General features: G+C 39.8%; 1 protein-coding gene across 1 annotated transcript in view; it reads right to left on the bottom strand.

The window, feature by feature from the left end:
* The window catches only part of NSMCE2 (NSE2 (MMS21) homolog, SMC5-SMC6 complex SUMO ligase), a 251,358-nt gene that overhangs the window by 220,346 nt on the left and 17,381 nt on the right, over positions 1 to 13,631 (bottom strand). The window contains exon 3 of the mRNA XM_039359834.1: positions 852 to 958. Within this exon, the coding sequence (XP_039215768.1) occupies positions 852 to 958 (107 nt within the window). The remainder of the gene's footprint in view (positions 1 to 851; positions 959 to 13,631) is intronic.

The raw sequence follows: 13,631 nt of genomic DNA on the forward strand, positions 1-13,631 counted from the left end.
AATTCCACTGAAATATCTGAAACAGTTCCAGAATTTTATAGAAGCTTGCAAAAGTATGTCACTTGTTAAAATCCAGGGGTTGGTACAGAACAAATGCTGAGCTCATATAACATACTGAGTAACTGAAAGGACATTTTCCAAATTATGTTCCACTGACTCCTACAATTAAGATTAGAGCAGGGGTGTCAAACTGCCGGCCCACGGGCCGGTGTTACCATACCAGAGCCGCGCCCACCCCATTGCCGGCAATGGTGAAAAAGCTCTGATACGTCGCGCGACGTCACGAGTTTGACATCCCTGGATTAGAGGGTTTGATGGGGGCCTGTGAGAGACAAGGAACAAACCCCATCTACCTTCATTTAAAGTCAGCCAATTTACCATCACTACCGCTTTAGCTCTTGAGCTGGAATTCAAGGACTTGTTTTTAAATGAATGTGTTCTGTGACTTTAAAATTTTTGAAAACCTCTGACTCAAAGTGCTTTAGACACACTTCTAAGGGAGGTCACTTTTATTCCAAGTTACAGGGAAGGAAAAATAAGAGAATTCCCACATCTTCCTTAGCCACCACCAATATCAGCTTTAAAAATTAAACAGGGCACAAGAAAACCCTGAAAACTAATGGTTCTCACATGGGCAGGGCAGATACTGGCCACTCTTCTAAGACACAAAAGGTACATATGAATACAGTACTGGCTTCTGTGACTCAGTTCCTAATTCACTATCTGTCACATGTCGAGAGAAGAAAAGTGATCTCATACAATTCGTTAATCATTAGAGTGTTTCAAACTCCGGTTTGCTTTCATGACATGGGAAAGCTATAAAAGCTGGACTAAAGATCAACCACATTTACCTGATTTACTGTATCTTCAACAGCTTGCACATAATGACTCAGTTCTCTGTTCATTACAGCATATTCCAACATCACTTCTTCCATTGTGTTAATTTCTTCCAGGTCATCTGCAAAATAAAAGTTTACTTAATTAAAAAAAAAAGAAAGAAAATTCGCTCTTTCAGACAACTAGGATCTGAAGATGTTAGAGAGAACCGAAGAGACCAAAAGATACTAAATGTATGCAAGGAAATGGCAGGGGCAACACAGTTTGATTTAAACGTGTAAAAGCTATTTCCCTAAATGCTGCATTGATAGAAAACTGAACTGAGTGGCTTCTTTTAAAGACCAGATCTAACCGTCATTGATAGAGATCACAAACAGGCTTTTTTAGTGATGGTTTGAGGGAAATTATCATGTTCACTTTCTCGAGAATTTCAAATACAACTTACAACCACCAATGAGCCCAAAGTTTATGTTGCTAAGTAAGAAATTTGTTAAGTGAGTTTTGCTCCATTTTATGACTTTTCTTGTCATGTTTGTTAACTAAATCACTGCAGTTGTTAAATTAATAACACGGTTGTTAAGTGAATCTGGCTTTCCCATTGACTTTGCTTATCAGAAGGTCACAAAAAGTGATCACATGACCTCAGGACATTGCAACCCTCAGAAATATGAATCAGTTGTCAAGCATCCAAATGTAAATCACATGACCATGGGAATGCGGCAATGGCCATAAGTGTGAAAAATGATCATGTCACTTTTTTCAGATCCATTGTAACTTTGAACGGTCACTAAATGAACTGTTGTAAGTCAAGAACTACTTGTATATGTTGATGGATTCTCTGTTTCAAAAGCCATTTGCCTATCTTGCTCTACCGAATTCTTTTATTAAGTGTCTGTTTATAATTTAAAATATGTACATGTGTTTTAAATTGTATTTGTAGTCATTTAATGTAATCTAAGACATCAAGTACAGGCTCGCTGCATTAAGATTAAAGTTTAGTAGCCCTAAATAAATAAATTAAATCACAATAGTGCTGTGCGAGGATCACAACTGCAATTCACAGCCTACTATGGTTAAGCATTCCATGGAAATCAATTATCTCTTTCAAATACGGCAATTCAACTTTCCATACCATTAGCATCAGCACTCAAAAGTGCTGCCATAAAGACGGCACAGTTCAACTGTGGAACTCACCACTACAAGATCCAATGAATATCACCAACCATCTTTTTGGGGCTTGGAAGTTAAGGAGAGTCAGACCTGTTTAATACTAAGATGGGAGACCACCAGAGAAAAGTTATGAGCTAGACTGAAAAGTTGAAAGTGTATCCCATAAGATGGCAACAACAACCACCTCCATGTTGCTACCAAGTACCAAGTATAAATCCTTGACTTATAACAACATTGGGTCCAAAATCTCTGTAACTTTGAAAGGTTACTAAACAAATGGTTGTTAAGTCACGGACTGCCTATATATTTGGATGTTTACTTGTAATCTCCAGAAATTGAGCCTTCCATGAAGGACTTTAGAAGAGGATTAGACTATTCATAAAGGATTAAACTAACGGTAACTACTAGTCTTTAGATTTCAGTAACTATGGGACCCAAATGAGAGTTTCCATGTGGACTTCCTAACAGACAACTGGTTTTCCCTGTGGGAAACAAAATATGGGACAAAAAAGCCTCCTCTTAAATTCTTATACCACAATAGGTTTGCCTGTGGTAGGCCTGGAGAAGGCTTAACAACAGAGTGTTTTCAACTAATAGGAAATGCCCAATTGCACCAAGATACACTGGTCCCAATTCGGTTGGTTAATCAGAGGACAAAATGTGCCCCTATAGAAATTATCTTCAACCTGCTCTCCAGGAAATAAGAGTTAATGAGCCTGTAACTCACAAATGAGTATAGATTTAAAATCTTTCTCTTCCTCTCTCTGAACCATCAAATCTCTAACAGAGGAGTATGACCCAGAAAGATTTACAGTGAATTTCTCTAGCTCAGCTTTTTGTCAAGAAGCTAAGGAGTTAATATACAGAATCTTGGAAACTGAATAAGCCAAAACACTTAACACTCATTTATTAGTAAATCAATTAAAGCAGGACCTTTCAAAGCTGCTTGAACCTTTTTTTACTAGAATGCAGGACAGATGGGCTAGCTAATCATTATTTTCCTATTGGAAGCTACGATTGACTCTGAATTATCCATCTGCTCAACATTAATTATGGCTTGATATATTCCCATTTCTTTTTTTAGCCCCAAAGTTTTCTTATATCAAACTAAGGTTGATAGTAGCACTATTACAGGAGCCCCTATTTTTCCTGATCTGATTGGGGAAAAAAGAAATTGAAAGGAGACTTTTCTTTCCCATTTGTATGCAAAATTAGATTTCTTAATTTTAAAGTAGCAACATTTGAATATGAGCCAAGGGTAGGACAGAATTCAATCTATATTATTATTTCTTTCATACAATTGTTTACCGAGCATGTAAACTTCTTCGTTACTTACACTAATTTTTTTTTCCAACTAAAATGAGAAAGAGAATTTTTAGTCACATTTTTGCATTTGAATTGTAGAGGTATATGAAGTATTAGGGTGATCATATGTTTCCTAACAGGTTACACTAATCTAAGCCATTACTTGAAAGAAAACCATCTATATTTTTGAAAACCATTCCCACTTTATCTTCATATTAACCCCACAAGAAAGTATGGATTAAAAATCCACAATGGTCTGAAGAGAAGCAAACTAACTTAATTCTGAATTTTGAGTCTCTCAATATCTATGTCCACTGTGCTATACTAGCTATCCACCAGCTGGCTATGAAATATTTTTGATTCATTGTCAGCATCCATTATATTTTGTTCGCCACTATCAAAAATATTATCATCTTTTTTGACTATTTTTGTCTATGTATTTACAGAAGTAACATTTCTGTCATAGGCATAACAGACATTTTCCAGACTGCATTTTTACATGTTGTGCAACCAAAGGCCATTTTACAATTCTTGGGCAACCCCAGCTAATGTATTACTCAGAACAACATTTCTTTGGTTTTATGCAAGAAAGATTTTGGGAGAGAAAGAATGGTGTGTGTGAGTGCGTGTGATTTCAGTTACCAACACCTAATCGTTAGGCAATCAGGGTATTTAGTGCAGAAGTTGTATTTAATGACTCATCATATTGCTCCAGAAATATTTAATAGAAATATGGATGCCCTCTCCTGCGGAACTATGGTTGAAACTATAATTAGCCCCCATTCTTTTAAATGTCATCCCTTATAAAATCAAATCTGAGTCAGCACTTTCTAACCCAACAAAAATAATAAAGGGTTATCCAAACTGGAACAGCACGAACCAGAAGCTGTGCTTTGCCCACAAAACTGAAGCAAATCATAAGATGTATCTTTCCACAAGAAAGGAGAACCTATTATTTAAAAATCCAAATACATGTCTTTTAAACTGACTTCTCACCTTTCCTCCAAATAAACCCCTTCTCCATTGCAACATATAATTTGGTATTGTTTTTCATGGAAAAGGCACGTAAACGGTACAAAAGTCCAGAGTTAGCTTCCTTTCCCATTGAGCAATTTCTTTTCTCGGTAGAGTCCATGAACAGCATCATACAAACAAGCCATTTCCTAGCCAGGATGGTAAAGGTCTCTTCAGTGCTTTTTTAACTAGCTACAGCATCCCAAGCAAAACACAGATACAGCGCCTCATATATTAACTACAGAAATGTTCCTCAGCCTTGGCAACTTTCAATTGTGTGGATTTTAACTCCCAGAATTCCCTAGCCAGCACTCTGGGAGTTAAAGTCCACACATCTCACAGGCAAGGTTGAGAAACACTGTAATATAGCAATCTACCTTACTGCCTGCTCATCTAATGTTCCTCCTGGAAGGTCAAATTCTCAGATGAGTTATCTTAAACAAGGCTGGTTTCAGTTACTAAACAGGATTGTAGCAATTCTTTCTAACTGGGGCTAACTTTAGAAACAACTTGGAAGCATGCAAATCCTGCAAAATGTAGCACAAATATTCAGATTGTGCACAGTAAGGTGGACTCATTGCTTTTAAACTGTTTGCACATACATTTCTGGCCCCAGTTTAAAGGGATGGGCTAGGTCCTCACAAGCTGCTGGGCCACAAAGCTGTCAATCACTTTTTAAACGTAGGATGTGCTAATTCAATCCATAGAGTTGGTTTACAGTTCAGCATGTTGGGCAAAGGAAATGGGTTAATGGACAAAACAAGGAATAAACTAATGGGAGAAAAACATTATCTTGTGAATTAAGTCATGGCAAGTCATGACTGAAGATGTTCTGGTGTCTAAGCATGTTACTTGGTAGAAAGTTGCAGGATCCAATCTGGGTCGGTCACCGTGGCTAGAGATTTTTGTCTTCTGAGCTTTCGGACTCTTGCTGAAGACCATCTTCAGGGAACTTCTCTCTAGCAGAGTGTGAGCACCCAAACTCTGCTGGAGATAAGTTCCCTGAGGATGGGCTCCAGCACGAGTCTGAAAACTTGAAAGACAAAATCTCTAGTCCCGGTGACTGACCCAGATTGGATCCTGCAACATTATCCTGGGATACGTATATTTGCCTTCATTCATTGATGAAAAGTGTACACCTGAGTCTTAAGTTCATCTACCGCTACAGAGGCCACACTTGGAATACTGCATCCAGTTTTGGTCACCACGATGTAAAAAAGATGTTGAGACTCTAGAAAGAGTACAGAGAAGAGCAACAAAGATGATTAGGGGACTGGAGGCTAAAACATATAAGGAACGGTTGCTAGAATTGGGTATGTCTAGTTTAACGAAGAGAAGGACAAGGGGGGACATGATAGCAGTATTCCAATATCTCAGGGGCTGCCATAAAGAAGAGGGAATTAAGCTATTTTCCAAAGCACCTGAAGGCAGGACAAGAAGCAACGGGTGGAAACTAATCAAGGAGAGAAGCAACCTAGAACTAAGGAGAAACTTCCTGACAGTGAGAACAATTAATCAGTGGAACAGCTTGCCTCCAGAAGCAGTAAGTGCTCCAACACTGGAAGTTTTTAAGAAGAGACTGGACAGCCACTTGTCCGAAATGGTGTAGGGTTTCCTGCCCGAGCAGGGGGTTGGACTAGATGACCTCCAAGGTCCCTTCCAACTTTACTACTATTATTATTATTATTATAAAGAGTCTTCTCCAAGGTAGCTTCACAATTGCATAACCAAATCTCGGGGAAAATTCCTAAGTCTCTTTTTTCTTCTTAAATGGACTGTGAATCTTAGTTGATGGACACAGGTAGAGTTGAAGACATCAACTTTTGTCAATTTTTGTATGTAAAATGGAGAAGGGACGTCATCTTATCTTTTGCTTCAGACATCAAAATATCTTAAGCAAACCTGCTACACTGTACAAACATAAATTCCATAATTATGTGTTGAGTGAAGAGTTTTCTTTTGTCAAACCTACTTGGTCAATTGTATCGTTTTGTATTTATATGGGTATTATCAATTTGCGGCAAGAAGGCTGCATGCTCTTTACAGCAATGTTTCTCCAATCTGTTTTAGCTCATTACGGAAAATTCGCCTTTGTGGTTTGTAAACTGTATTTTATGGATTAATGGGGCGTGCAAACCCAGAAACTGTGCTTATGCAACATAATACTTGAAGCAAACTATGATTAACCTAATTTGTGCACACAGCCAAAAGAACAAGAATGTAATAAGCGAAAGGCTAGAACTTCTTTCTCCAAAGCATAGCCAATTCTCAGACTTGGAAAAAGTGTCATTCACTGGCATCCAGATGAAGTTGTAAACATCAGTCTCCAGAAGAAACTCCTGTCTCCCCTTGTTCTCACCTACCTTTCATGCAGTTACTTTCCCATGATCCTTTGGGAAGCAACTCCACCACCATCCAGGGGATCAGTGAGCTTCTCCAGAACTGATATGGATCACATTTTATGAATCATAAGTTTGTTTGACCAACACATGTCACCCTCCTCTCCCAATGAATCATACTTCCAACCAATACTAATCTTCACGGAGCTATACATCAGAACATTGATAATGCAAGGAATTGCAACAATAGCATTCTCATTAGAGAAAGTGATTGAGAGCTGAAAACCCTTAGACTTGCTGAGAATGGCTTAATTGCTATGGAGCTTAGCCTTTTTTTTTTTTTTAAAGGAGCTAACAAACAGGTGGAGCCCAACTGAGACAAGACGGATATTAACTAATTATCTCTTACACTTTACTCTTCCGGGCTCAACAATCCACCCACAGTGCCTCTGTTGCTAATTTAATAATGATGCTCAACAGAGACTAAATAGGCCTCTTCATTTTTTTAGCATGTGTATGTATACTTTGTGCACACCATTTTCAATAGTACAGCATTATTTCTCAACCTTGTGCTCTCCAAATGTGCTTGGATTACAACTCCTATTATCCCTACCTATCACAGCTTGGATGCTTGAAAGACAGAACTTTATGCTCAAGCAGAATATTAAATGTTTTGGGCATCCTGTTCTATATACTAAGGAAGAAGAAGGAACACAGTTGTTTGTGCTTTGCTATCTCTTCTGTGTATCATCATTCTTTTTAACATTTCACTAATAGTTTTTAGATGATATGCCCCGAGCAGAAGTGCCCTTTTTATACCAGAGGTTTACAATTATAATATAACACAAAGCGGAATCTTTTAAATTAACCTGTTCATTGTTTGGCTAGAATCTTCTGAAGTGCAAAGTTTGCACGATACCTTATCACTATGATTTTTCCTACTGTATTGTCAGGTCCCACTGAATTGTAGTTCTATAAAGTCCCATCAAGCCAAACCATCAGTTCTCCTTATGCAGGCAGAATAAGTAGGGTATCTGCTAAGCTTATGAAAAGACATTTGTAGCTTTCTGGATGGCTTGAATTATAACTCGCAGTTATCCCAAATAACACAGCCAATACTGAAAAATGCTAAAAGTTATAGTTTGTCAACATCTAGAAGGCCAGAGATTCCTTACTCTTGTTCAAGGCTCTACTGCAGGGGTCTTCAAACTTGGCCCTTTTATGACTTGTGGACTTCAACTCCCAGAATTCCTCAGCCAGGCACGCTGGCTGAGGAATTCTGGGAGTTGAAGTCCACAAGTCATAAAAGGGCCAGGTTTGAAGACCCCTGCTCTATTGATAGGGCTCGACTGCCTTGAGGACCATCAATGAATTCCACCAACTAATGGAGACACATGAGACTTGAGCAAATCCTGAAGGCCAGAAATGCCTCACTGCTGCTCAAAGCTCTATTAACCAGTCTAGATTGCCTTGAGGACCATCAGTATGCCACCCAGAGTCACTTGTTTGTGAGATTGGTAGCTATAAGTCAGGGAACTTCACCAACCACTGAAGACATAATCAGACTTAAAAAGATCTCCTGCCTTCAGCTTCTCTGCCCAATCTGGCCTTTGATCATGTTCCTGCCATCTTACTTATCTTGCTTGACACCTGGCCCATCCATTGCTCAGTTTCCAGCCTGTGACCTATTTGATTGACTGTGCCACAAATTGTCCACAGCTGGAAGTTGTTGCAAAACTAAACTCCTAACCTAGAAACCTCTTCTCTTACAACACCTTCCATCTGAAAAGAATGCTGCTTCCCCAATTATAACATTAACTTTTCAAAACTTCAGATAATGTGTGAGACTATGGTCATCTTTAGCAAAACATGCCAGGCATGTGGACATTGTTTCCTTACATCTTTCCTTGCCTTAAGATGAAAAGACCTTATCATTTCCAAAGGCTTTTAAAGTATCATCAACAACCTAAAATTTAAATTTTTGCAAGTTCTGCTTGCTACCTTCTGAACAAATGGATTATTGGTGTCTTTTAGCAACTCAATCATGACAACATTTATATTTCTTGCTGGGTTTTTCATCTTACTGCTTACTTCTGTCCCCAGCCCAGAAAATTCATGCAAAGTGGGAAGTTCAGAAGCAAATGGTCTCAGTAAATTAATCAGAAAGATTGTGTCTACAATTTAGTTTGTCAGAAGTAGAGGTTAATATTCAAAAGACAGCAAACCGGAGAAAGCTGAAATCAAGTTGGCTTACCAATAAGAGGAAAAAGGAAATTTGGAAAATAAATAAATAAGCAAAAGCTGCCTGGTGATGTCAAAGGAAAGTTTCTCTTAATTCAAGCTCAATTCTCTGTTCCCCTTGCCTTTTTTTCCAATTTCCCAATTTAGCTATATCCCTAGGATTTCCTAGCCAATCTTCTACTAATCTAGCCAGAGACTTCGCATCAAGACCAACCCTGCTTAGTTTTTTCAAGAATAGCCAAGAACAGTTAGATGCTGCCACCTGCTGAGACATAGTGAACGGGTACAGCAAAACCAACATGTCGAAGGAGATTCAGTTAACCCAACTGATCACAAAATAACAGAGTTGGAAGGGACCTTGAAGGTCTTCTAGTCCCAACCCTCTGCTCAAGCAGGAGACCCTATACTGTTTCAGAGAAGTGGCTGTCCAGTCTCTTCTTAAAAATGTCCAGTGATGGAGCCCTAACAACTTCTGAAGACAAGCTGTTCCACTGGTTAATTGTTTTCAATGTGAGAAAAAAAACCTCCTTTCTCTTCTTCATTAGTTCTACGTTGGTTCTCTCCTTGATAAGTTTCCATCCATTGCTTCTTGTCCTACCTTCAGGTACTTTGGAGAATAGGTTGACCCCCCCCCCTCTTCTTTGTCCCTTAAGATAGTCTAGACAAGAATCCAAAATCGTGAGTACTACCATAGTACTATCTTTATTGTAAGGCTGCAGTAATAGGATTTTGCAAATCTGAAAATGCTTCCTCTCTCTCCCCTAAGAACTGGGGAGATGGTTTCTCTCCCCCCCCCCCCGATTCCTGCTTTGGGTTCAGAATTCTCTTATCAGACCATTGTTCAGCTGCAGCTTTTTCTCCTGTCTCCCAAAGTTATTCTTACAACCCATTACAGCAGGGGTGTCATGACGGATCATGACTTTTTTCCATTGCCGGCAATGGGGTGGGTGCGGTTTCATCATGATACATCCGGCCCGCGGGCCAGCAGCTTGACACCCCTGCATTACAATTATTTATGGGGAAAACTGTGGAATTGTATGGCATGGAGTTAGCCCAAGGAGAAAAGGTAATATGATAAAGCAATGATATGGAAACTTTGCAGAATACAGGTAGTCCTCGATTTACAACAGTGCATTTAGTGACTATTCAAAGTTACAGCAGCACTGAAAAAAGTGACTTAATGACCATTTTTCACACTTACAATCGTTGCTATTATCTTCATGGTCACATGATCAAAATTCAGATGTTTGGCAACTGATTCATATTTATGATGGTTGATCACCTTTTGCAACCTTCTGACAAGCAAAGTCAATGGGGAAACCCAATTCATTTAACAACTGTGTCACTAACTTAAGAACTGCAGTGATTCACTTAACAATTATGTCAAGAAAAGTCATAAAATGGGGCAAAATTCACTTAACAAATGTCTTACTTAGCCACAGAAATTTTGGGCTCGATTGTGATTGTAATGTAAGTCAAAGACTACTTGTAGCTGAATAGTAGAGTTGCTTCAAAAAATATGCACTTTATCTACAAGTCCTTGAGTTAAAAGTGTGTTTCTCATTCTGGACAACTTGAAGATGTGCGATTTGCAATTCCCAGAATTTTCCAGTCAGCATGAAGTCCACACATCTTCAAGCTGCTCAGAATGAGAAACACTTACCGTGGGTTAAAGGAAAAATATAACAGTAATAATTTTGAAGATGACACTAGTACATAGCAAAGAAAGAAAACAAGTGAGAAGGCAGACCTTTAAATAAGGACATAAACATTTCTCTTTTCCTGCCTTGGCAATGTGTTCTTCTTAACTTTATTACTTTTCCCACTTCCTTATTTATCCAACAAGCTATTCATTGTTACTTATAAACATAACCCACTCTAATTCAAAGCTTCAAAATGTGAACTTCTATCATCAGCATTAATGCACCATACAGAATGCATTCAGCTATGACCTTTCTTGTTCTTCTCATACCCTAATGCTATCTGGGTCATTTTCTCATTTTTTCTACCCTTCCTCAACTAAAACTATTCACATTCAAAGTTATTTCTGAACACTGGGTATTTTGTCCTGCTTTGTTAATCTGAGAATTAACAGTTCCATAAACATCGTTTACCCTGCAAATTCCCCAGATGGAAAATGATTGTTGATGCTAATAAATTAATGGTACTAACAGATATCAAAACCCAGGGAGGGAGGGAGGGAGGGAGGGAGGGAGGAAGGAAGGAGATAAGGTGATAGAAAGTCCTTGACTTACGACCACAAGTAGGACCAGAATTTTGGTTGCTAAATGATATGGTCCTTAAGCAAGATTCATATGATCAGACCCAATTTGACTACCATTCTATCATGATTGTTAAGCGAATCACTACAATCATTAAGCAAATCTGACTTGCCCATTTGACTTTGCTTGTTGGAAGCCAGCTGGGAAGGTCGCAAATCACAACCACGAGACTGCAAGACACTGCAATCATAAATCTGAGCAAGTTGCCAAGCACACGAATTGCAATCGTTTGACTATGGGGATTGTGCAACAATCGTAACTTCGAGGACAGGTCCAAAAATCACTTTTTCCAAGACTGTCTTATACTTTGAGCCATTGTTAAATGAATGATAGGTCATACCTGTATAGCTAAGTGCAAGGTGGGAATTCAGTCTGTGACCAAAATGAGCGCAGGGTGGAAGTGAAAAGGAACCTTTCTTTCTGGATCCTTTAAAACAGTGGGTTTTTTTCAAACTTGGACACTTTAAGATGTGTGGACCTCAACTCACAGAATCCTCTACATTGCTCTAGGGTACAGAGGTAGGCAACCTCGGCTCTTTTATGATTCATGGACTTCAACTCCCAGAATTCCTGAGCCAGCATGGCTGACTCAGGAATTCTGGGAGTTGAAGTCCATGAGTCATAAAAGAGCCGAGGTTGCCTATTCTGCTCTAGATCAAGGTAGTTCCAAAGCTTCTTCTCTTATCCTTCATTAAAGTCTCCCAAGGTGCTTTGAAACTAATGAGACTGGATAAAGTATCCTCTTTTAATACATTAATACTCTTTTAATACATTACTCAACTCCCACAGACTGTCACAGACAAATCGTTTTAGAATTAACAAGGTCAAATTTGCACCCGTGAGAAGCCTTGGAACTAATGGGAGTAAGTGAAGTCGGGTCCTTTATTATTTCACTCCACACACCCCGCATTACTGCAGGAAGCAGAGGATTCAGAGTCGAAAAGGAAGGGCACTTTTAGCATGAGGTTAGGACTAAGTGCCGGGGTACTCTGCTGACTTCCATCAGCTTCACTCTTTCATTCCTTTCAAGCAGCATAAGATAACCTCTCAGGCCTCAATCGCCATTCAGGTGGATTCCTCCAGCAGACTCAACATGGGCTACTTTAGAGGCGATTCAAAAGCTGCAGCCAGTCCATAACACAGCAGCCAGACTGCCAGCAGAACAACCAGGAATCACCTCTTACATAAATTGGATAACTAAATAAACAAACCTTGCCATTGCAGAGTGATACCAGTTCTTAGTGGGCTCAGGGCATCGGTTCCAAGTGAGGGCTTTTTATGACTTAGCCACAAATTGCCTCGGGCGCCACCTTGCTGTCCATCTGAGATAGTGATGGCAAACCTTTTGGGGCTGGCATGTCAAAAATTCCTTATTACAAACAACAAACTCGTTTTCAAAGAGTCCAGAGGTTGTGCAAAAGCATACTCCATTCTCGCATAGCCTCCGAAAATATCGCAAAAAGAGGGTGTGCTATTGAGAATAGTTGTTACTGAATGCTGGTATGTCACCTAAAATGTTATGGCATGTCACCTTTGACACATGTGTCACAGGTTCACCATCACTGACCTAAAGAGACTATGTTGAGAATTCCCCACCAGAAGAACTACATGGCTGCGGGGGGGGAGGGGGGGAGATATGTGCCTATCTTCATTATCATGCTCCCCTTTGGAAGACACTTCCTCCAGAGCAGAGGTGGGCAATCAATTTTCCCAAGGACCCATATTATTATGATGATGATGATTAGCATATGTGTGGTTACATTAGCCAGGAGACTACAATGCTAATGCAGAGTAGTAGTTTGGCTGCCAATTTACTAGCTCTATTGTGGTACAAGCTTGTGTGCTTCCCAAGATACACCATAGGAGGACAAGCTAGCTTTGCAAAGGAAAGAAAGAAAGGAAGGAAGGAAGGAAGGAAGGAAGGAAGGAAGGAAGGAAGGAAGGAAGGAAGGAAGGAAGGAAGGGACTCTTCCTGCAGCGTGATCCAAAGCCCCCCTCTCTTCACCAGAGCCATCTTGCAAATGAACATCGCAACTGGGAAGGTTCAGAACCAGCAGGAACCTGCCTACCTGTATGAAGCATTAGCTCGTCTCTCCACTAAAGTGGTATCTATTTATCTACTCACATACAACATGCTTTTGAAATGTTAGGTGGACAGAAGCTGAAGCAAATGACAGGAGCTCACCCCACTATGTAGTGTTAGGGCTCGAACCGCTGGAACCAGTGTCATTAAGCCACTAAACCACATAAGAAATTGGGACTGTTGTGGAGGGTCGCTGGTACCCCATCCCCTCACCATCAATTCCCCATCCCCTACCAATACCACCTCCCTGACGACATTCTGCCGCTGCTGCTGATGCCACCCCGCCACCACCATCACAGGCCAAACAGGGCAGCCACAGACCAGATGTGGCCCACCGGTATAAAATGCCAAGGGCTGCTC

This window comes from Crotalus tigris, unplaced genomic scaffold (genome assembly GCF_016545835.1).
Source record: "Crotalus tigris isolate CLP2741 ecotype Arizona unplaced genomic scaffold, ASM1654583v1 scf7180000019137.2069052, whole genome shotgun sequence".
In the NCBI taxonomy this organism is placed as follows: domain Eukaryota; kingdom Metazoa; phylum Chordata; class Lepidosauria; order Squamata; family Viperidae; genus Crotalus; species Crotalus tigris.